The sequence below is a fragment of the Falco cherrug genome, chromosome 1 (genome assembly GCF_023634085.1).
Source record: "Falco cherrug isolate bFalChe1 chromosome 1, bFalChe1.pri, whole genome shotgun sequence".
NCBI classification, from domain to species: domain Eukaryota; kingdom Metazoa; phylum Chordata; class Aves; order Falconiformes; family Falconidae; genus Falco; species Falco cherrug.
This window is the reverse complement of record NC_073697.1, coordinates 26,555,445-26,580,712: the sequence shown is the minus strand read 5'-3', so window position 1 is coordinate 26,580,712 and position 25,268 is coordinate 26,555,445. Positions and strand designations below refer to the sequence as shown.

The 25,268-nt window shown below is 46.9% G+C and overlaps 1 protein-coding gene across 1 annotated transcript in view; it reads left to right on the top strand.

Moving 5' to 3' along the window:
* Positions 1-19,531: 19,531 nt before the first annotated feature.
* The window catches only part of ANTXR2 (ANTXR cell adhesion molecule 2), a 120,163-nt gene continuing 114,426 nt past the window's right edge, over positions 19,532-25,268 (top strand). The window contains exons 1-3 of the mRNA XM_055706780.1: positions 19,532-19,870; positions 20,613-20,684; positions 23,666-23,737. Coding sequence (XP_055562755.1) covers positions 19,719-19,870; positions 20,613-20,684; positions 23,666-23,737 — 296 coding nt within the window. The 5' untranslated portion in view covers positions 19,532-19,718. The remainder of the gene's footprint in view (positions 19,871-20,612; positions 20,685-23,665; positions 23,738-25,268) is intronic.

The following is a 25,268-nucleotide window of genomic DNA, read 5'->3' as shown; positions in this document are numbered from 1 at the left end:
CATGACAACATTACCTGAGACACACAGATGCCTTTCTTCCAAGGGATCAAGGACTGCTTTTCCTTTCTTTGCCCATCTTGAACTACAGCATCCCATTTCAATAAGCACAACCTTCCTCACTGGGGTCTCATGCCCACCACAGCCTCTGCTTAGCTTACTTCCTACGCACATTGCAGACTTGCTCATTAACTAAAATCTCCTGTCAAGTCCCCACTATACTATTCTGAACTGAAAACAGTCTGGGTGCCAAGCAATTCCTTTATGGTAGGTTTTTTTCTCCCCCACAATGTTAACCAGGATCCTGCTTTCCTCCTCAGAAGTTAAAAGAAATACCCTGTTATAAAGCTTAAGCTAGAACTCTGCATGCAGTCAGGTCTTTCGCTTCTAAACACTCACTTTTTTTTTGTATTCTAACGCAAAAACAAATCTTAAAATTAACCTTCATGTTTTCCTACTTTCACAGATCCTTAAGCCAGACCCTGTTTTTTTCTGTTCTTTTCTAGCCAGCAGGTGATAATAAGTCGCCATAAGAAATGTTGGCTCTGAGCATAAGAAGTGCCTGGATTAGAAAAAGAGACAATTAGAAAATGAAAAGTGGCAACAAACTCCTAAGAAGCCAAAAATAAATGAACAAACATACAATCTGGCGATCAGAAAAGCTGCATTTTTTCCCTTACTGCAATAAAAACCAACAATGCAGCAATCACAGAATAGTTTGAATGAAGTCTATGAGGACAGGAAAAAACACAGCAGTCAGCCACAGTCAAAAAGGTAAAGCCATGGACAACCCCAAGAAAACCATCTGAATAAGTGAAAGGGGCTGTGCTGCAATCCGGGACCAAGCCAAGCTGCTGCATGAAAGGAAGTAACAAGAAGGGCTGAGCGGCTCGCACCGGGTGGCTGCTGATAAGACATTGCAGTAGCCACGCAGCCACACGGTAAGACAAACTGCACAAAGGGAAGGGAGCCAAAAAAAGAGCGCGTTGATTGAACTGGTTCATGTACACCGGCATTTATGGCAGAGCAAAGGTCACTCTTGTATTATCTCTTGTGAATCCCTCTTGAATGAGCAGGCTGGTGATTTAATGGGCTAAGAATGAAGATTTATTGACATACCATGGGTTGCTGGCCCTAACTCTTAACCCGCTGGCAGAGGGTTTATTTTTTATTAAGGGGAGGTGGTGGCATACATGTAATAGTTACTTGCTTATGTTAAGAGGAAATGTGATCTCATCCCACAGAGCTTGCTGCTGCGTATCAGTCTACTTTTTTTCTTTAAGCACAAAAGTTAACAGAAAGCTTCCTCACTTGAAACCATCTCTACGGTTGAGGGCATGGAGGGGAGAGTAAGAGGAAAGTTGAAAAGTCTGTCACATAGTTGCTGGTACATCTGCGTTGTTTGATTTATCATATCTGCGAGATCAACATCAGCAGAGAAACCCCCAAACACCGCTAAAAAAGAACACGCCAGGTACTCTTCCCTTTCCCTGTAGGAACCCTATTTCTTGAGCCAGGTGAGGACCCCACAACCGATGCAAAGACAGACATCTCCAGAGGGTGATTCAGAACTCATGTCTTCCTCTTAGCACCACACAAGCTGGCCTGTTTTTAAGAGAGAAGAGTCCTTATGTGGGATATAACCCCCTCAACAGACTTTCTCCCTCTCCTAAATCATCATCCTTGATTGCACAGCAACAGTGGCTTAACACAGGAAGACCAATCTGAACAGTTCTGTATTTACAAAACCACATCCTTGCATCTCTTCTACCAATAATTTCCACTGAGGTCCTCACCTCTACACTCTTGGTCCCTCCATCTGGAGCATTGCCTCTGGCTGCCTGTATGTGAACTACTGGGTTATTTTTTCCCACTATTCTTAGGAGGTTCCTATCGGCCCTGCCATACCCAGCATACATTTTTTTCCTTTTTTTACAAGATCCACCTCAATTTTGAAACCCTCTTAGACCCCTGAGCTTTCACTGGCAGTGAAAAAAAAGAAAAAAAAATGGACTCCACATCCTGTTTTTATACTTACAGCTCTTGCACGCTTCATGCTTGCTTCTACCTTTTCCTGTTGCAACCCATATTCCCCATGGTGCCGGATGGGAGCACAGGGGAACTACATCCCCTCCCCTCCTTTCCTTCCTGCTGTCTCAGGCAAGCCACACAGCTGTCCTCTGCTTTCTTCTCCCTTTTGTGAAGGGAGGCAGAGCTTTCTTACCTTGTGGGGGCCAGAACAAGCTTCCCCACGGGCCTGGGACACTGACACACCCAAATCCCTCTGGGCACCTGGGCGAGAGCAGCTGGGAGAGCCGCATAAGGACTGGGAGAGGGATTCCCAATATGTGCTCCTGCAGAATGAATGAATAATTTCCCTTCTGCAGCTAGTGCCAGCACTTGCTCTTTGCCAGTTGGCAGAGGGTACCGCTTCCTTCTCCGAGGAACGCTTAACATCCACCTTTCTCCCCACTGAGGGGTGCTACGGAGGCTCGTGCAAGTCTTTCGGAGCAGCCAGGCGTCTGCAGGAACTGCAGGTTAGGGCAAGGAGGAGGAATCCAGCAAGGAGATGGTTCCTGCTTCAGGAGCTCCTTTTCACTGAAGGGGAGCGGCTGGCCTGTCTCTCTGCCTTACCTGAGAGTTCCCATGGGAACACAGAAGGGCTCTGTAACAGAAAATTTTGGAACAGGCATGCATGTGAAAAACTTTTGATATAATATTTGAGTCCTCAGATGTTCAACCATTTGCACATACTGCGTGAATGCCTTATTTGCATAGGATTTTTATTTGTTGGTATTCACATTTGTAGGAGAACGCATACATTAGATTAATGTCATCACAGTTTATGGAGATCATCTGTGCCACAGTATCAGCTCGAGGCTCTGACTGCATTCAGCGCCCCGTGGCGTGCTGCAGTCCCTCCTGCCCTCCCAGAAGGGCAAGGCAGGGCCATCAAGAGCCGGGATGGCTGGCACTGGATTGCAGGCCTGGAAATAGCCACACTGAGCCCCAAGCCTGGTCCTGGTGGACTACCCTGTTTACAAGGCCATGCTAACTTTTGAAAACAGACATGATTAAGATCATTAGGAGCAACTGGCTGAAATTGCTTAACCCACGTGTCCAAAGGTGAAGTTAATGGAACTGTTTGGATTTCTTCTATTTGCTTATATGATCTTACATCACACTCCCTGCCCACATCTTTAGTGCCTACGTAGGGATGTTCAGCTGTAAAACAGTCCAACTAGGTGGTCCCTTCCAGTCTTGCAACAGCATCCCTCACTCTGTAAAATGGGAATGGTTATTATTCACTCCCTGTTTTACCATGGCACCTGGGTGCTCTCGTCTGCTAGACAGCTGGAAACTGTCACTAGAGATGCTGTTCTCACAGAAGCGTTGCTAGGCTCAGTCAGATATTGTTTGTAAAGCAGATGGAAAACCTCAGAAGAACAGCACTGCAGCAACAGAAAGCTCATTTTTCTGCTAGGAAATTTTTGTTATTGGGCAATGTTTTCATCAGGTGATTTCACATCCCAGTGAGCCCACATGCCAGGACAGTCTAATAATGATTTTGTTAACCTACTTCCATTATTGAAACCACACAGGTTTACTTTCCACAGCTAGCCAACTGTCCCAGGTCACTTTACAATCCCTGCACTCCCAAACTGCCTGACACAGAGAGCACCTGAAAGCAGCAAAGGTCGGGCTCACACCCCCAGTGACAGCCAAAGTACTCCCAGCTCTGTCACCCAGAAAGCCTTCCTGCAGATGACTGCTCCATCCCTGAACAGCCGCTCACACACGAGCCTCTCATCTTGGCTTTCAAATTAGAGCCACTCTTCATGCACGGGATCAGTTGGATCTCTGTCGCAGGCAGTCCACACCCCGAGCAGCAGCAACTAGCACAGCTGCCTAGGAAGCGGGGTCCTGCCCTTCCCAGCAGGCAAGGACAAAGTGGGACCAGCCTTTGCAGGATGCTCAAACAGCCTGAGCTAAACCTGATCACTTTAGTGGCTATTTTGGAGAAACTCAGAGAGGTCAGTTGGCAAGGGAGTTAGATTCTAGGCCAAAAGCTCAGTTTGCTCAGTCACAACCACCACCGTGCACGGCATGACAATGCACTGAAGGACTGCATGCCAGTTTTGAGACTTCCATATAGCTGTTCACACTACAATACTGCTGCTCTTCCTTCTTCCTCAAACTGTGTGTGACATATGCAATTCAGGATACACCCCCTGCCAAATACAGTCATTATCTGCTGCTTGAGGGAGAGGTGTAGTAATCAGCCAAGAGCCAAATCCTCTCCGGGCAAATCTGCTGCTTGAGGGAGAGGTGTAGTAATCAGCCAAGAGCCAAATCCTCTCCGGGCAATGATGTGTTACTGCGAAATCTGTCTCAATCTTGATGATGCAACCAAAAGGAAGTAGGTAACACAAAGGAAGAGCGTACATCTCCAAATCTGTCTTTTAATGATTTCATGCTTATTCCGGTAACCGGCCAAGTAACACCATTCTGGCAGTCATTAATAGTTCTACTACTAGGAACACGTGCCACCAACCTACGTTCAAGCTAAGTCTGCAACCAACTTGCTCTAATTTCTCTCTTACACAGGCACAGCTCGCCCACCTTGCAGCAAAGGTCCCATCCCCACTGCATTCAACACACAAAGCCACTATCTTACAACTTGTTCACGAGAAAGGCATGCCCAACCTTAACATGTTTTTGGTAGACGTGATTTGAAGTTATGACTGTTAGAAGCAACAGAAATTTCTTGGAAAGTCTTTTCAGTATTTGAGTACTTCAGCCTTATTTTCCCAAGTGATTTATGCACTAAGAAACCTAGACAGAAACTTTCAAATCAAAATCCTTAGCTATTTCAGAGAATTTTTCCCCAAATTTTTCTGTAAGAAACATGCTTGTGACAGATAGCTCCCTGTTTTTCTTTTCATTGTTTCCTACTTCTCACCAACATCTGTTACTATGATTATGATCTCTAATGAGCTTCTAAATTGTATCATGGCATTCTGCATTGATGAGCTACATTCAGTAACTAAGTGTTTCATCCTGCAAGATGTGAAATGCTTCCTACAAGAAGCTGAATGCTCTCAATTCCCACAGCACAAAAGGCGAGAAACTATGGGGTGATTTTTTTTTGTTTTGTTTGTTTTGTTTTAAACACACTTTATTCAAGGAAACACAGAAACTTTTAAGAACAAGAGACAGAGATTCGAGCCTACCTACTTCACACACTGAAGATCTTTATGTGAAGAGGGGGGGTCTTTTCATGCACAGTAGCATGTGTGTTGTGATGGCATGTGATCGGACATCTGTAAGGTGGTAGGACAGTGGAAAAAAGCATAAGACAAGGTCCCAGAGAAACTTAGCATTATTTTTGTTTTGATTTCAAGTTAAAAATGAAGGTTAGTTTGCATGATTTACCTAAGTACTTGGGATGCTGTACTGTCTCAGTTCCCCCACGCTGCCAGGATCCAGCGTTATGCCCCACACCTCCACATCCAGATGTGCACACACAAACTTTTTTTTTTCCTAATGACCACACTGGGAGATTTTGGTATTGGCAAAACTGTAAAAGTTAATATGAACAAACAAGGTCTGATACCTTGGCTATAAGGAACTAGGTTCACAGCTGTGATCACACAGTCCTGCAAACGTATCCCCACTCTGGCTGGCAATGTCTAGATGACTTTGATCTCTCGGATCTATGTTTCTGTTAATTTCTGAGACAACCTGTAGTACAACAGCAGCCCTGCTCCACTGCCTTGCTAGAACTTGCTCCCAACATGCACACCCGGAGTCGTATCTCACATGACTGTCACTTGCCTTGTCTGGAAAGGGGGATACTGTGTGCTCAGCCAGTCCTGTCTCAGGAAAAGGATGGAAGAAGACTTATTTTTTCCACAGAGCGCACAAGTAATTTTCCATGAGGTAGGTAGCAAGGTGATGACTCCCTGCTGATGACTCAGCCATGTCTTTCGCTGCAGTTCATCGAGGTTCTTGTGACAAGGCTCACAAGAGTAGAGATTGGTAGGGTTGGATTTCTAGCAATCTAGTTGGATTTATGGGGGTTATTCCTCACTTCCTGCAGATAAGGACATGCAGTGATGATAAGCAGTTTCCACATTTCCAGCTCAGGGTAGCTGTGCTTGCCGTGCAACTCCTGTCTATGGCCAGCCTTCCGCTTTGTGTCTGCAAAGCAGCTTTGACTCTAGTGGGATGCCATGTGCTGCGCACAGTAAGCACAGGAATAACCGCTGCCATTGCTGTGCCACTCCTGGTACAGCTGGGCTCCTAAGCACTGCAGCAGAGTGCCTTTGCAGGCAAGAAAGCTGCAGCCTGCAGACACAAAGCCTGACCTTGTGGCTGTCAGGACCAATGGCAGGCCATGTGATTTCTACAGGTGGCAGTCATCCCACTGAACACAATCTTTTTTGCTAGTGTCTGAACACAAGCTCTGCACTATTGTCCACAAAAACAATTCAACCCATCCACATGAACTTTCTCTCCATCTTCTCCATCACCTGGAAAGACTAACTCACTGTGGACGTTCACCATCTAGGACAAGTTCAACAAGATGTTGCCGTAAGCCACACTTGACCTCCTCTGCACACGGAGAGGTGCACATGATTCACCTTTCCTAGCCAAACACTGGAGAACTGATTGGCTTTTAACATCATTTCAGCCTTAGCAAGTGCTTGAGTGTTAGGCAGATAACAACATGCTGAAAACATCTGCAGATTGAAATGCATTCCTGGAAGGAAGAAATATTGCCGGCACCCCTCTAACTGGCAATAAGTTCCCATGCAAACTGTATTTCTAAGGGCACAATGGGAAAAAGCAAGGGGACAACCCTAACTGCGGAGCAGTAGACTGGTCCCGGATGAACCTTGTTCAACTGCAACATCTGCCTGCTCTTGCCTCAGCTGACAGCATCTCCCATTTCTTTTGCTCTGTATGCACCAAGTGCCTTTCCAGGCTCACAATGACTCTGACTCGCTCCTTGAGGTGCGGTTGGTTCCAATGGTTCTCGTGAGTTCAGGAGCATGAAAGCCTAAATGAACAAACAGAAAACCAAGTAAACACTGCTGAGCAGAGACAGATGGGACAGCACAGTACTGGCAGGGAACTGCTACGGGGCATACGCACCATAGCTTGTCTGTGCCACAAGGCATCTCTGCTTACATCTAGGTGAGGTGTCTGTGAGTCGCCCAGGTGAACGCACATTGACTCACCACTGTCTCCGACTCAGGAAATGAGTTAGCCAGTGAATTAAACTAGATCTTATTTGCACATCCTCAGCAGGGACTGAAGCACATCCCACTCTGAATGTGCTTCACTACAGGTGTCTTTTGCTTTGATGGTCTTGTAATCAGGGGAAAAAGCTGCTTTTGTGCAGAAACTGTAATTCTTCTCAAGTGTGTGGCACTTCTCAAACTAGCCAGGGACATGCAGATAGGCACAATAAGCCCAAACCTCCACTTGCACTGGCTGACTGCGGGCAAGCCTGCTCTCTCTGCTGTCAGAGGGAGAGTTGGGCAGGTGCCTGCTGGAGTCTGTATGAGAAGAGATGCTTGTGCTGAGATGCTGGATAAGACAAATCCATGCAGGAATTGCACGCAGGACATCCCCAAGGAAATACACATACAGTAACAAAGGTGTCCATTCCCTAGCACTACAGAAACCCTAGGGAGATCAGAGAAGTATTTTGCCCAGAGAGTTTGCGGAGTCTACTTCTCTGGAGATGTTCAAAACCCGTCTGGATGCAATTCTGTGCAAGCTGCTTTAGGAGGACCTGCTTTAGCAGAGGGTTGACCTCCAAAAGTCCCTTCCAACCCCAACTGTTTTGTGATTCTGTGATCAGGCTTCATTGGGCACTGTTTTCTAAACATTCCAGGCAGCAAAGGAATAGCAGAAACCAAGTCATCGTGTCACAGACAGAAAGCTGACAATCAAGCGATGGGATACCTGCTGGGTATCATCTAGGAAATAGCGGCAGGTTTCACATTATCAAGTCTTCCTCTGCAATCAACTTTTGAGCCTTAAGCACAAGGCCAGCCTTACTTTTCCAAAATCGCTGGAGAGACAGGCTGAGAGGGCCATCGTCAGTACCATGAGCTATTTGGCTCCTTGTTGAGTTTTGCTGAACAAAACCTTTGCTTCGTAATGCTTTCTTTTCAGCTGAGAGACCACAAGAATTCAACATGAATACTAAAATACTGCACATTAGGGTGATGGTTTAGTGCCCTAGCTCTTTTCCTGGGACTGTTATGTATGGTAACTGTAAATGTTCCCCAAACCCATTGCTAAGTATGTCACCTTCTACATCCTGAAAAGCTGGTCCATGGAGGTACGTTCAGCACTAGCCTATGTTTCCAAGGCACTGAAAACATGAAGCCCTTATAAAGCTGTTTCATCTGCTCTTCTCTGGGTGAAGACACACTATCCTTCCTGTCTATGGTAGATAACTGCATTCACTGCTCTGCCAACACCACTGCTTGAAATGAAATCTGCAATCCCAGACAACACTGCTCCGCATCTATCTTAACTACGCAACCACAGGAAGAAAAAAAATAATCTCTTGAAATACAGAAAACAGGACATGAGTACTGCTTGCTGTATGGTACAAGTTTAACTTTTCAAGTGTTGAGAAACTGAAGAAAGGATAATCCAGAGTCATGCAAATGTAAACACCAGTCAGTTAAGATACATCACAACTATCTCACTCCTGTCTGAAGGTCAGTACAGACACACCGATGCACAAAAACCTGCTTCTCATCCAGGCAGATGGGGAAACCGCTCACACGAATAGGGCAAGTAAGACTGATATATGCCAGAATTACTGGTGTGGCTCAGCTGGTAAGTAAACTGGCATGGCCGTGACTCAGCTGGCAAACACTCCCACAACAAGCACTCTCTCTGCCCAGCAGTCTCTGTCAGCAGACAGAATTATAAGACTGACTGTGATAGAAATCCCAGGCTACTTCGTAAATTTGTGTTTTCACCAAGCACATACTCTAGAAGGTGACTAGAGTTTTCATTTCTGTTGAAAAGTTTTCAGTAACCCAAAATTATACAAGGCAGCAGAAGACCGCAACCAAATTTAAGACCTGCATATCCAAAGCATGTCATACCTTTAAGCCAAAGAAGAAAAAATCTCCAGTAAATGAGATTGTAAAGTACATCAGACAGTCCAACCTCCTGCTCAAAGCATGGTAAACACCGAGTCCAGACCAAAGCTCAGGGCTTTGACCAGTTAGGCCTTAAAACTCCTCAAGGGTGCAGGGTGCACTCCATCTGGGATGCCTTGCTCCAGTGTTCAGCTGGCTTTGTGGTGACAAGGTTTCCCTCTGTCCTGCTGCCACTGCTCAGCACTGTGCTGCCTTCCTATCCCAACCTAACGCACACAGCCAGCCAGTCACCCAGTCCCCTGTGTAACTCCACACCTCACAACTGCTCCTGCATGTGGATGGCAGTCCCTCTCCCCTTCCTCCCCATCCCTCTCCTGGAGGACTCATATCCATCCACAGCAGCACTCCCTCCACTTCTCAGGTGCCCACATGGAATCCTGGACCAGCAGGGACATGTGGAGGCTCTGCTCCTCCCACACTTCCCATGCCACAAGGATGTAGGCTTTAAGGTGAGCACCTATCTGAACTGTTTTACTCCTGAGGACTCTGCAGCAGACAACACCCTACCTTGCATGCTCAGCACCCACAACCTCAATCCACAATGATTCTTCCCTCCCTTGTTATCAGGGTAGCAGACATGAAAACCACAAGCAGGGAAGGAGCCCTCCTGCGGCTGTCAAGTGGCACAGGCTGCCAACCTGTGCCACATTGGAGCCTCCATTCACCTCTCATGGCACCACCAACTCCAGCCATCCCTCCTCCCACAGGCTCTGGTGCTTATCTGCAGGCAGGTCTCTACAAAATCCCAACAAAATGTCTGGCATCTCTTTGCCTGCCCCTCCTTGTGCTAGGCAGCCCCAAGCCTTCATCCTCCAGCTCTTTCCTCCACAAGGGTCCCGCAGACCAGACCATCATAGCTGCCCCTGGGCCAGCACTGGATCTTCCTCGGGGCCCCACCAGCAGCACCTGCTCCCCCAGGCACAAGGACAGCCAGGTGCCAGCTGGTAACCAAGCCCCCAGACAGCCTGGCTGCACAGCCCTGACCTTCTGGAAGCAGTACATCCACCTCTCCCTGCTCTACAAACCTCCAGATTCTCTCTGCACGGAGCTCCAGGAGCATGACTCCCTCTCATGAGCAGCAGCATACCGCCCAGGGGGTACCTAGTAAAAGAGAACGGACCCTCAGGGTTCAGGCTTTATAATCACAGAACCACTATCAGGGAACATGAAACAACTGCTGTCTACTGCAGGTGGCCCCAGAAGCAACCCAGAGCAGTGACCCTGACCTATAGAAAGTAGAACTTGCTTGAAAAGCCAGATGACTAAATCCCAAAAATTGCTGTTGGGGGGGGAGGAAGGGAAAAGAAAACTGGAAAAAAGGAGTGCCCAAAAGCCAACACGCTTCCTCAAAACATCACGCATGAAAAAAAGCTGCAAAGAAAACACAGAAAACCCAGCCCAAAACCCTCTCCCAAACATATAAAAGCCCCTGTCTAAATAAATAAAATAGATAAATGCTCCATCGGTAAACTCCAAAATTGGAGAACCTCTCAAATTATGGGTGAAAAAAAGAGGAAAAAAGGAGAAAGAAAAAGATCCAAATAAACCAGCAAAAAACATGGAAAGGAATGAGACCACCCACCTCAAGAAAGGGGAACCATGAAAAGTTGTGGAAAGAAGCACCAGCAACAGTATCACCAAGGAAATCCCCCCTGGTGAAAAAACACAGTGGAAATCCCTCCCAGCCCCAGCCTCTCCAAGTGTCAGCCTCTGCTGAGCTCCCACTTCCCTGCTGAATTGTGCCCCCAGTGGATCCCTTCCCTTGTCAGCAGGAAAAATAACCTACAAAGGGTAAAGAGAGGTAAGGAACAGCCCTAAATCCAGCAGGCTTTTGGTTGGGCCCTAAATGAGTTATGTTTGGTCAAAGCATGGGCAAGGTGTTTTGGAGTGTTTTGTTCTTACAAGGAGCTGTAGGTAACTGCCTGTGAGTGCGATGTGTCCCTGGCTATAGGTCTGGCAAAACCTTAGTGTCTGCTGAACCACATTTTTAGGGAGATACATGGTACTTTGGCAGTGTATACGGCTCGTATGGGAATGAATTTCACACTCTATCATGAGTACGATGCTGACAGCGAACGGGGGCTGTGTGTGGTCTGCAGGCTGTTTGGCAGTGCCCAAACCCCCTGGTGCAAACAAGGCTCACAGGTTTCAGGCGCTGCCTGCTGCTGCTGCTAAGCTCAAAGCTCTTCGTGACTGTCACTTGACCATGATTGCATGCCGGAAGAACGTTGCACAGATTACTTCATAAAACAAAATTAAGAGTCATACATAAGAAAGGACATTGCCAAAGCTCTGGCATAATTAGGACCCATCATCATCAAATACAGGAAATTGGCACATCTGCTTTTCAGGCTGTTGATCCAACAGTGGCTCGTGCACGCTGTCAGGGGGAGTCCTGCTGCAGCTCGCTGGCCCTGCAAAGCTGTCTCTGTACAAATGTTTACATAATTTCCCACAAACAGCAGTATAAGCAGTTGTTTTATCATTTATCCTCACAATTGTTCTTTTCTCTCTCTCCTAGGCCTAGGAAGACAGAACTGACTTCATAGCTGCGTAACATTTGCTTTCTCCTTTCCAGCCTCAAAGGTCAGGCTAGATAGATAAACATCAGTCACTTTTCAACCAGTATAACTCCAAATAGATCAAAAGTTGCACTTTTGTTTGGATGCACCCTAGAAGGGGCTGGATCCTTTTCCCCCAGAGTCAATGATAAGACTGCCACATACTGGGTGGCTGTGGGATCGTGACCCATTTTGTACCTGCTTATGCCTTTTTTTTTTTTGCCTTCATATGTTACTCAGAAATGTGTTTTCCTTTTTTATGGCATCCCTGTTCTTCAGGGAGAGTTCCTGCTTGCTTCATTCCTCTGTCTCCTCTGGTTGGGCCGTTGTTTCCTGAGAAGACCAAAAAGGGTCACTACAACTCTAAAGTTGTGCTAAAATCCCAGCCTAAGTGTTATCCCTCAGTGCTGCTCTGAGCCAGCAGCGGCTCCCAGGGCAGAGTGGGAGTTCAATGTTTTCTATCGTGCTTTTTTTTTTTTTCTCTCCTGGGCCAAGTTGGATTTATTTTTATTCTGTGATGGTTTGCACCACGACAGCCCATCTTTCCTTCTCTGTTTTCATTCCTTCTGCTCATCTGAGCGCAGTGGAAACAAACAGATCTGAAAAAGTGGAAACAAACAGCTCTGTGCCCTGTGCAGGGAGTTGGCCAGCAGATAATCACACCAGAGAATAAAGGAGTCTTCTCCACCTTTGTTGAGACCAGAAATAAGTACCAATTATCATCCCTGGCTTTTCTGGGCAACTAATGGTCCAGTGTGCATCTATTAGTGCCATCATTCTGTAGTCTTACGTTTACAGCTTCTCTCATCCAACATATTGCTAATATTAGGTTTCCTAGTTTTCAGAGTTGGGAGGTTTTGGGTTTTTTTCTTGTATTTTTGTGTGTATTTTCAGCAATCATTGCAAACTGCTAATGATGTTGGAAAGGAATGGTTACTCAGGAATTCTGAGCTTGTATAATTCTCTTGATATGTCTAGACGGATACTTTCCATCTGGATGGTACATGGCAACACCACACTAACATGAGAGTTCCTGTGTTACTTAATGCTATCCTTTTTATTTATTCATTTATACACAAATTTACAGAATGAGCACAGACCATGAGGCCACATCTGTAAAAGGGAAAAAGGATCTGTGTGGCTAACCCTCCAGGAGGCAGCTCCTAAATAACTACTGCAGATTGTGTAAGTCCTGGAGTCACTCTGGTTTCTCTTTTCTTTTGCAAAGCATGAGACTTCCACGTGTTGTTCATATCCTGTGGTGAGAGAAGAAAAATATTCTCCTGTGAGCTGCCTTGAGTCAAACTCTGTTTCAAGCTGGAATGGCTCAAGGGTTCACATTAGCATCACCCTGTCCTTCAGTTCATACAGCTCTGAGCGTCTCAAAGTGCTGGCTGGTGCCTGCCACCACGTTATCAGCAGCCGTTGCTTTGGAGTAGCCAGGTGGCATGCTGTACTTGCAGCATCGTTGGAGCTCTGAAACAGACCAGGACACCTTCAGCTCTCCTGTTTCACTCTGCTCCTGTAGCATGTGGCAGAATGACAAATTCAGACCTTAATCAGAAAGTATATTTAATTAATCAGAACTGCAGCTGTGCACACACACACACACAAGTTTAATTTTTCCCAGACAAAATTTTGGCAATCATTTGGCAATCTACACGATCCCGTAGAAAGCAGTCTTTCTCACCATTGCTGTACAGAGGTATCTTGGACCAGAATTGAATTTAACAAGCAACAAAGACCTCCCGACCCTTTGTAATCCATAGAAAAGGCGGCTGGTGCCATCGCCAAACCACTGTTTGACATTGGTTAAGCCTGAAGGTCCTTTCTCCATCTGCTGAAGTCACCTCACCACATCAATGACGTATTTCCCACCACCAAGAATCACCTTTCTGCTGCAGCACTAACAAGTATCCAAGGGCAGGGCCAGGCTTACAGCTAGGTTACATTGAAGTTGCAGGTCAACTTTTTGCTCCAACTACTTACCTTTGAAATACACCAAGTTTGATTTGGCACATGTGTCTAAGGTCTTACCAACTAGTCTGGACCAAAAAGAAGATGGGAGTGGGTGGATCTTAAAGGACAACATGTGGGGAAATCATCTGCAAGCACACACACACAAAAAAGAACGGAGCTGTACAACCCCATACATGTTGTAAACTTGTACTGTTTACTACTTTCTCTGCAGTAAATCTTGGCAGTAAACTTATGTTCATCTGCACATCAACCTTCCATGCAAAACCTTCTGCTTCTATTGCATGATTTTTAAGCTGTATTTGAGTCCTGTTCTAAATTACTGTAGTTTTCCTTGCTTTAGCATAGCTTAACACCTTTCTTTCATTATCTGTATTTGCTGCATGCAGAATAGAAAGGATCCTCAGAAGAAGCACAAATAGTCTTTTTCTGCCTTGTGAATTTTTCATAGCCAAAATATGACTTCTCAGTACCAGGTAAGCAACCCCAACCCCAAAAAACTACCACCTGAGTTGTAGGTCTCTATTCATTTATCCAAGCACATAAGTACAGCATAGTCTCACATCTTATGATGGATATCGTAATCCACCAGGTTTGAGCCGGCCATGGCCTGAAGATGAGAAATGCTGTGCAACTATGAGACGAGTGGTGGTATAAAATGCAAACCTGCTGGCTTGAGTAGATCGGTTGTCCAAAGCCAGGACATGCGTGACCTGAGAGTCCTGCAACAGCAGGGGCATGGACTCATCACTGCAGGCTCTTCCTGCAGTGTGGAGGTCTGCCTGCATTATGTGTCTGTGGGACAAACAGTGCCAGACCCACTTTTCTTTCCCCAGACCGAACAGTGGACAGAAATGAAACAAAACTTTAGTGTTTCTGAGAGGTAAGAAAAGTCTGAAAGGGGCCAACTCTCATTAGGCACTTCAAGAAGTTTTAGATACGCCCACATTTTAGGAGATGCTTCTTTTTCATGGCCTCTCCAAACTCTGTTAGCCTTATACATGCCAAGTGCACCTGAGGATGGTTTCTCCTAGGTTCCCCTGTTTTTCCTGCTGTCCCAACAGCCCGTGAATACCGTGGTGCAAGAAACCGGTGTAAAGGAGGTCCTAGCGCAAGTAAGCTCCACTTGAGACCAATGGGATGGTGAGTGTGGGGAAGCTGTTGCTACCGCAGGTGTGGAAGCAGTACTCAGAGCTGGCAGGAGACTTGCCCAGTGTCAGGGCAGAGGTCTGCAGCTGGCCTTGGTCCCTCAATACAGGCAAGAGCATGAGGAGTCCCCTCCTGCTGTTGCAACATCATCTTTTCCTCTGTGCTGGCAAGCTACTGACACCCCGTCCAGGTCCTTGGATATAAGCAAGTATCTCCACTGGCTCTGGACGGAGCAGCACGTGGGTCCAATTTAAGGAACATCTTGCAGCATTTCTCCGCTCATCTCCACGAGTCTGTTTTTCTGTCAGTTTGTATACAAACAGTCGTCAGGGCAGTTACGTGTCTCTGCGCTGCACTTCCCGTGTTGGTGTGTGCATAGTGAAAAACGCCCGTCCCGCTGGGGCTGGGCCCTGCAGTCCAAGTTCTACTCAGCGCTGTGGTGGTGGGGGAGGAAGGGAAAGAGAAGAGCATCATCTAATGAGTTCTGAGAACTGGGAAAGAAGGCCCCTGAGCCCTTGTGTGCATGAAGCCAAACACGTGTAAATAGCCACGAGCTACGGCCTGGTACCTCCTCCGTGCCTATCTCCTTCTCATCCAACCGTTCCAGCAAAACAGGCATGATTTATCTGCTACTTCAGCAGAAACCACAGGCTAAAAGAGGAATTCACACACTTGGAAACAAGAAAAGAGCAAACCCTGGCTACCACAGATCCCCAACTGTCAGGGGTAGCTTGTTCCAAACACAGTTGGTCACATGTGCTTGAAGTAAAATTTCCAACAGCTGGATAACATGACACGTACTCCCAGGCAAGGCAAGCACTCCTAGGGCTTGGGGCTGACTCGTGCAGCTCTGAAAGCTGAAGCGCAGCTTGTTTTGGAAATCCTCAGAAAGCCTGTTCTGCTGTACTGCACGCCTCTGTGGAGAGAGGGAGAGGCGGCACTGCACAGTGTGTCTGAGATGTAAGGGATTATCAGCATTTGCTTTTGCTGGGTCTTTGGCAAAGCAGTGGTTCTGCTTGGTCCTTAATCTTCTGCAATTTGTGCATCCACAGGGACTGTAAAATACTGCTTACCTACCCTTTGGCCTTGCTAGCTCAAAGACATTAAGAACTTCATGAGCCAGATCTTTTGCTGACATAAATCACTGCTGGTCTGTGGACTTCTGTGAAATTTCCAACTTGCATCATACTGAGGCTTGGCTTTGCATTCAGGTCGGCATGGAGAAGGCATTCTGACATGGATGTGTTAGGTCAGAGCACTATGCCCACAGGAAACCTCCCAAAGACAGCAGGAAATGGGATGAAATGAAAGACGTCTGCCAGGCCGCATTTGACCCTGACCTTCCCAGCTCCTTTTGCAGAGGGAAGATTCTTAAAATCCTCTTTGGAGCAGGCGATGTGCCTGATTCACCTACATAGCCTGCGGGAGCCACATGATCCTTGTTAGGTCATTGTCTTGGTTAAAAACCAATTCTGTCCTGTCTGTGCAGACAAAACTTTCAACCACTGGTAGGCTAAGATGTGGAGGTATGGTATAGGTTAGGACTGAATTCTAGCTGCATGTAATTTTGTGTATTTATTTCACACACTTCATTTTGTAAAGCTCTTTGCAGTCCTCCCATTCTAACTTCCTGACAGAGCCACTTCATCCGACTGTTTTATTTGCACTGAGAGCAGAATGAAGTGATATAGAAAGTAAAAAAATATACTGTAACACCAGTACATATTCAATGTTAAATTTGTTCAGAACTTAATCTATGACACATGACTACACACGGGGAATGCTGACAGCAATCTGCAATGCTCAAGTCCTTGCTATAAGAAATAGTACTTGTACTAAGGCTGTTCAAAAATCTGCAGCAGGGAAAGCAGAAATTATTTGTTTGATCCCACAGCAGTGGGACTGTGTTGTGACCCGATTTAACAAGAAAATACTTGATAATTCTGCATGGAGTCCTGTCATTCCAACAAGTGATTCAGCATGGGAAAACTGTCTGTTAGAAGTGACAAGGAGAAGATGGATGTTAAAGAGATCAACTTTGCCAGTTTACCGCTGGTGTGACTGACGCAGGATTCTTCCTGTATTTTATCATGCATGAACAAGAAAGACGTTGACTGAGAGATGCAGTATGCCAGCCTTTACATCCACAGTAAAACAGAGATCCTGCTATGGAAGCTTGCAGTAAGCTGTGCTTTTCCAATAGCCACAGTTCTTGCCAGAGAGAAATACAAACAATGTGTTTCTCCCTTAAACTTTTCTTTGGTAGCCCCTCTTGAATCAAAGACACACTGTTTCACCTCCTGGTAGAAGGGACTACTTGCTGGAAGACAGAGCATCAGGGTCTGGTGGCTGGAGCACTAGTTGTGCTGCTGGGAGGTTTACATACCTAAATAAATCATGACAGGATCATTGCCCTCCTTCTCACCTGTATTCCCCATGCATCAGGCCTGCTACCGCACTCAAGTCCTGTGCCCTGCAGTGCCTACGCCAACAGCATTTCTCACGGGGAGGTTTTTGAAGAGCCCATACCTCTGCATTATGCTGGCAGGATGCCTAGCAGCATGAGGAAATCTCATCAAATTAAAAACAGACCATGGAGCAGTGACTGCTGAAAGGGAAGTGTAAATAAGATGGTCAACCTCAGAAATGAGATAGTTACTATGAGGGGAAAAAAAAAAAAAAAGAGCATCTTGGGAACAAATGGTAGGGTTCCAGGTAATATCCTCTATGCAGCCCCATAAAACATTAATTTAATAAAAGCCACAAGGCCATGGCAGCTTGCTGCCAGTCACAAATGCATACTGACTCATGAACAATTTATTTGGCAGGTGATGGGAGAAATCAGTAATTTCTGGGGGATTTTTGTCTTGGTGAATTGCTCACCCTCTGACCACTTCCGTTGCAAGCCAAAACTGTCAGATTCTGAAGGAAACATGTTTGGGTTATTTTTGTCATAAGGCATGGGGCACCTCTGAACTGCGTTTTATCTTTCCACAGTTGGACAGCCTTATTGACTCACTGCTCCTGTGATTGATGTGATGATGGGAGACAGGCTTTTGAGAGCTCTAGCACATTACTTGGCTAGTAAAATGTAACTTAACACGTTCTGAGAGAGAATCCCGAGTCTGGTCCTAATTTGAAGTCTCCTGAGGTCTCTGATGCTCGAGAGCCCTGTGTCTTGAGCTTCCAGGCATCATAGTGGTGAATGCAGCCCGCTGTAAATTAAAGCTGCTCCAACTAGATGCTATTAAAACAAAGCACTGAACACACAAACAGTGAAGAAAAGAATAACCAGTTTTATTTCAAGTCCTTGTAACTGCTTGTCACATAGAGCTTGTGGAGAGAACTCCAGAAAGGAAACAAAGAAATAGAGGCTAGACATTTATTTTTAACTTACGAGATAATTTGGGTTTATGCAGCTTGTCATGTGACCAGCATTTTTCTTCACTGAAAATTCATGCATCTTTTTAGCCTTCAGATAATATTTTAAGATTATTAGGCACATTTGAACTTCCTGTGAAAATCTGAAACCACAGATGGAAAAATCTGAAAGATAATATTCTTGCAGCATAAAGTGATGCTTTCTACAGTGCCTCATGTTCACTGTGAAGGATCCAGATTATGCTTCAAACCAAATGTCTGCTCTATATTTAGTTTTGCAGAGTCTATTGTAAATCAGTGCGTTTTGGCAGTTACCACGTGCACAGCCCCAGAGCAACAGTTTGGATCTATTGTAGCCAGTTTCCAACACTGAGAAAATGGCTGAAACACGGGGTGCAACAGCTTTTAGATGGCTGCTGATTTAGAACAACGTCCAACGTTCAGCACCCCTGGTAAAGAACCCTAAGAGTTATTTAAAAATAATTTAAAAAAAGGACCCCAGCAGGCTCCCAGTTAAACCTCCTCAGAGTGGTACTCGACACACACTGACTTCACGGACAGTTTGAGTACCAAACCCCAGCGAGGAAGCGGCTTAGAGGAACGTAAAGGCAAGCTGCCTGCCCCCCCGAAGTACGAAACGCTTAGGGAGCCACGGGTTTCGTTTTAATTACGCGTCTTCATTGTCAGCGTGGAATAACGTACACGTAGCACCTCGCAAACAGTTCTGTCAGCTCTTGCCGGCTTGCGAACTTCGCACAACCCAAGCTGAACCCGGGCAGGGCAGGGCAGGGCAGGGCAGGGCAGGGGACGCTGCCGCTCCCCCGGCGACCACTCCACGGGTGGGCTGCAGCCCGCGGCACGGCGCGGCACGGCGGCCTTTCGCACCTCAGGGGCCGTAGCCTCCCCCCGCCCGGCTCTGAGCCGCTGCCCCCCGCAGCCCCAACCCCGCGGCAGCGGCTGCCACACGGCGAGAAGCGGCCTCCGCGTCGGGAGCCTGCCCCGCCGCCGGGCCGGGGCCTTCGCGGAGGGCGAGGGGAGGCTCCCGCCGGACCCGGCCGCCGGGGACCCGAAGCCCGGGTCAGCCGCGGGCCGCCGGCGAGGCCGCCGCCTGACGGGGAGGCGCCTGCGGCGGGGGAGCGGGGCGGGGGGGGCGGCGCGGGGTCGCCATTGCCTAAGTTGCGGGTGGCCGCCGAGGCCGGGCGGGTGAGGGAGGCGGGCCGCGCCACACAGGCGCAGAGGGGCGCGCCGAGCCCGCCCGGCCCCGGCCCCCGCCTCAGGCACCGCCGCCGCGGCTGACGGGCGGGGAGGGTCGGGCCGGGCCGGGCCGGGCGAGCCGCGGCGACGGGCGAGGGGCGGCCATTTCAGCACCGCCCGCGCCCGCTGAGCGGCAGGACGGCAGCGCCTGGCCCCCGCCTGCCCTCGCCGCCGCGTCCCGCCATTCTGAGGCCCCATGGCGGGGCCCGTGCCCCGGGGGCGCCTCGGTCCGCGCGGCCCGGCGCCGCCGCTGCTGCTGCTGCTGCTGCTGCTGCTGCCCGCCGCCGCCCCAGCCCCGGAGGGGCCGTCGTGCCACGGCGCCTTCGACATGTACTTCGTGCTGGACAAGTAAGGGGAGCGCGGGGGGACGGCGCCGCCGCCGCCGCTTTGCTCCGGGCGCGGCTTTTGTTCCGGCCGTGCGCACCCCTCAGAGCCACCGCGGGGCTGAGGGGCCGCCCCGGGCCAACGGCCGCCCCGGGCTAACGGCCGCCTGCCGCCGCCGCGCTGCGCGGGGAGGGGGGGGCGCGGGTGGGGGTCGGTGTGGCAGCGGGAAGGAAAGTTTTAGGCTCTCGCTGTGGCGGGGGGTTTGGGGGGGGGGGGGCGTCGCGGTTGTGGGTCGGGGTGGTTTTGACACCCGCCCCCTCCCACCCGCTTGCGTGGAAACTTGCGAGGATTTTGGCGAGGGCGCCGCTCCTGACCGAGGGCACCGGGGAGCGCGGTGCTGAGGCGGCCCGAGCGCCCGGCGGCGTCTGCCGCCCCTCCCCCCGGCAGCTGCTGCTGCCCGCGTTGTTGTGGTGCCGCCGGCGCGGCCGCACGCGCCCGGAGCGGGGCAGGGGCAGCCGGTGCCGCTGGGCCTGGCGGCGGGAGCCCTCACGCGTCTTTCACTTCGGGGTGCTGTTTAATGCCTTCGCGCGACAAAACGTGTCAAAAATCACAGGGGAGTGCCACCGTGAGCCGGGGTTGGCGGTAACTTGAAATAATTAGAAGAGCAACTAGTCCTGTATTGTCTGGTTTCTCATTGAAGTGGTCACCCTTCCTTGCCGGGCTTCCTTAAATAAGGCCTACTAACGTGCTTTTGTTTTCTTTTCAGGTCTGGGAGCGTAGCACAGAACTGGCATGAAATATTTGATTTTGTAAATCAGCTGACAGAGAGATTTGTGAGGTGCGTTTTGCTGCGTGTGACATTGATAATACTGGGATATGTTGAAAAGACTTCTATAAGCTCAGTAGATACGTTTCATAAACATGTTAAGAGTTTGGTTTCTAGTGCCCAGATTGCTGGAAAATACTGGAAACTTTTACTTCATTTTCTCATGTCTGGAGCTCAGTAAAAAGGTGATAGTATGCATCTTTAGATACTTGATCTCTGAAACTACTCTCAGACGTGATTTGATGATTTTTTTAAACTTTTCTTTCATAAGCCACGTGCCTGATTTCTGATGGAAGTGCTTTTTGTGTATTGCTTTTAGAGCTCTCTTTAAAATAGTCTGAATGCATGTCTGTATATATGTAAATACATGGTACAGGGCAAAAGGAAGGGAGCATCTTTCAAGCTCAAGAGTACAGAAAGATTATGCCATGTTAACGGTATATTTTGTTGTACATATGTGTAATCAACTTTGCGACTGGCTAGCAGTATTGTCTGGCAAGTATTGCTGCCACAGAAATGGCTCATGTAAATACTGGCTAACTATACTCTGATGAGGATTACTGTGATGCAGCAATTTGCTTTTAAAAAAACCACACTGAGAAAACAGAATAAAACAAAGGAAGTCCCCAAAAGACAGAGACATAGATGTTGTGGTAGTTTTTGGAAAGGAAAATGAAGTGCAGTGGGCAATTAAAATCTTGCCTTGCTAATAAAGGGATACAGTTAGGCTTGCATAATTAAATATTGCTTACATTCGTCTTGTGAAAAGCAAATCTTCTGTAAACCAAGTGGGTGACACAAGCTTTTGAGAGTTATTTTGTAAGCTCTAGAACAATAAAAGAAAAAGAGCCTGTGGATACCAGAGCAGCACTTCTTTTCAGTGAGTGGTAAAAAACCACATTTACCCCACTGAAAGGGTGGTGCTTGTTCAGTATAGGTCTTTCAGTTCATCATTTTTTTACAGCCAAGCGATGCTCCCTTTTGCAACAGTTGTTTGTAGTGGTCTGGCTGCATTATCTGAAATAAAGCTATTGAGTTGGCTGGCCACTCTGCTGACCTTTCACAACACCAAAGGAGGATCAATTATGGCACAGAGCCAGACAGTCCAACCTGCAGGCATCTCGCTCGGCATCTGGGTGCTGAGCGCTCAGCCTTATGTGGCACAGACCCTTCACAGCATGACAGCTGTTGGGCTCTTGTGGGAGCCTGAACGGTGTATCTCCCTCTGTGTTTCCCCAGTGGGGCTGGAGTGCCCCTGAAGGCTGATGAGGCTTTGTCCTGCCTTCAGGCCTCAGTACACTTTTAGAATAGGGCACAGAGTTATTTTGCCCTTTCTTAAATTGAAGAGTAGTTGTGGGAGGAAGGCAAGGAACCGCAATTGGTAGCAGTTTCCTTTGGTGCTTCACCTGAAGAATTAATTCATGATGGTGTGTCTGCGCTGCAGTTGGACTTGCCTGTAACTGCGTGTTGCACTAATAGCGCTGCATACTGATTATTTTGGTTCTGAAAGGGCTGCCCCTGGCAGGGCGATCATGTCAATGGGTGTGTTCATACAATCCTCCTCCCTTGTCACAGTGTCTGAGTGCTTGGAGAGGGGAACAGAAACAGGATGTCTTGTGAAGAGGATAGTTTTGTGGTTGTCCTAAAGACAAGTTAGCTAAATCGTAACTTCAAGGTTATTATGCACAGAGAGTTGCATCTCAAATAGGGGAGTCTTACCTTACCTGGATTAGGTGGTGACATGATTACCAGAGACTGTGATTGCAAGTACTTGCTTTTAGTTTGGCAGCTGCTTGCAGCAACTAAGAAGATTGATAATCCCATGGTTTAGAGTATAATTGAATTTAGAACATTCAGATTTTTATATTGAGAGCCTGAATGAACAGACTGCAAGACTGAATCTTAAATCCAAGATCTGTGCAGTTCTGTGCAAATACTAGCCCAGTACTTAATTTCCATGATGTCAATAATTTTAAGTTGCTTTATCAACAGAAGTGAACTGAAAATGTACAGTCATTCATCTTTACAAGCGTTGCGTCTTTACTAACATTAACCTGATTAATTAATGCTCATACACATAGACTGTGAATTATAAAATTACTGAATATATTGACATTGCCATGAATAAAAACTAAAAGCAGGTAGGAGAGATGTTGTTACAACTTGCCTTGGGGAAGTTACTGTCTTGGGCTTTCAGAGTATCAGTTCTAATGCATTTTCCACTGATAGTTGGATAAATATAGTTGCATACAATTCCTTGTAATCTTGTTGCAAGAGACAGGTGGGCTTTCTCAAAAAACACTGAATTCCTTCATAAAATAAATTTTTACAGTATTGCATGTCATAATGACATTTCCCCACGTAGTTTTATGGAAGTTGATCTTAAGCGTCACACCTGTTATATCACCAAATGAAAAACATACTTGTTCTGAAAGAGTTTGTCATGCAGCTTTTTTAGAGATGAGTCAGTCAGAAGGCACTGTTTCTTTTATGACCAAAAAGCACAGCTTGAAATTTACAATTGTCAGGATCAGCCTTTAAATAGGGGAAACTGACTTTTGAATGTGTCCATGCCTAGCACCCTGGAGCAAGAGTGTACCCAGAGTCTATGTCCCCGACTTATTTTTATACCAGTACCCATAAAAATATAAAAGGATGCATTACCTTCTGTACTTCGGTAGGTTACGACCTATGAAGTTCACTTTCAGTTGGGTCACATGAGATCTTAACGTGTCTTGATCTGGAGTCTTGTCAGGCTAGGAAGAATAGTAATTGCACTGCATCATTCTCAAAGCATCTGGGTAAGGAGTAGATGGGCAGAAATCCTTTCATTCCTCTCTCATTTTAGATTTGTAGTTCAAAAGTATGTTCTTTGGAGGTTGGAGGACTATGATACTGATGAAGCATGAATAAGTGAATGGAATGCTGTGCATCTGTACATTTCATTTGTCTAAAAAGTGTTTTTTTTTTTCCTCTTTCATTTTTTTTAAAAGCCCCAAGATGAGATTATCGTTTATCGTGTTTTCCACCCAAGCACACATCATTATGCCATTAACTGGAGACAGGTTAGTGCACTGCTTTTTTAATTCTCCTTCTCCCTCCTCCCGGGCAAGGGCTCTTATTGAATCAGAGAAACAGTAACAGATACGGAACAATAACTGATACTTTTAAGTGGTGGCCAGTCATGAAGCCTCTCTGCAGAGCTGGATTTAATTTTGTGAACATATTGATGGATAGCCTAGTAAAAATGAAGGAGAGGAATGATGGGAAATAAATTCTTGGTGTGAACTCTGCCACCACTTTGCAGAACAGTTACAAGTAATGTTTTCATCTCTGTGTGAGACTGCATCTTCTTGGCACAGCAGGAGAAATTATTCTTGCTTTTATGTTTGTAAAGCAACATCTGTAGCTGTCTTTGGTATTTTTTCCTGTCTAGGTAAAGAATACAATGGTAAATTAAGGTTGTCCATAGTCTCATGTAAGGTAGATATTTCATTTTGCATTTTCAAATCATGACTTCAAGATCGGTTTTGGACGGTGGAGCTGGTGCCACTTGAAAGGTGTGAGATCGTTCTGGCACTGTGATGATGTATGGATGTGCCTTCCTTTCAGTTGAAGTTTTCAAAGGTCACTCTGGTTTCTAAAGCAGATAAGAATTAGCAGCTAGGATAGGTCAAGGATAGGTGGGGGGAAACAGAAGGAGAAAACCAGGTGGAGAAGAGATTGTTGCAAAATTATCTACTGAAATCACAGGAATTGGAAAACTGTACTGTGGAATCAGCGCTTTCAGCAGAGGACAGTTGCACTGTGGTCAGAGTCCTTCAGTATACTTTCAGCCTTGTCAAAACCAACACGACCTCCCCCCTCTCTCTCTCCCCCTTCTGTCCAGTAGCTAGCCATGCTGCGCAACTTTTGGGATTTCGGACATGTGGCTAAAACATTTAGGAATCATTTTAATGAACTGTGGTGGGATGGACGTGAGGTAGTCCTTCCTTTCTTGCTCCTTTTAGCAGGGTCAGTGCAAAACATAGTCTGCGATAGTCAGTTGGTTTACTGTGTGGTTTTGGGTTTGTTTTGTGGTTTTTTTTAAAAAATAATACATAATAGCAAGTACAAGACTTACTGAAGAGACCTGTCATTGGAAACAGACAGATGTGTCACGCTGCAGAAATGTATGATGACATCCTAGAAATAGGATGTCAAACCCCCCAATTTTAAGCCCCTCCTGTTATAGCATTTAAAGAAGTCATCTGAACTTGAGAATGGCCAAGTTTTCACTTCCCTCCACCCGGACTTGGATCTGCTGTCTTCAGGGAGAGAGAAGGTTATGAGCCATTTTTCCAGATGGCCTGAGAGAGGTCAGGAGAGGACACTTAAGCCTGTTCTGAGTGCTCCTGAAGTCAATGACATCCTTTCTCTCCATTTCAATAGGCCCTTAATCCCCATCAGTGGCCTATTCCTTATCAAGCACGAAGAGTCAGCACTGATAGCATACAGACCACTTGGAATGCTTGGGCAGAACTCTGGAACCCTGCCACAGAAACACAAGGGCCTTTTTCATTGCATGTCTGTGGCACGTTTAAAGCCATGGAAAGA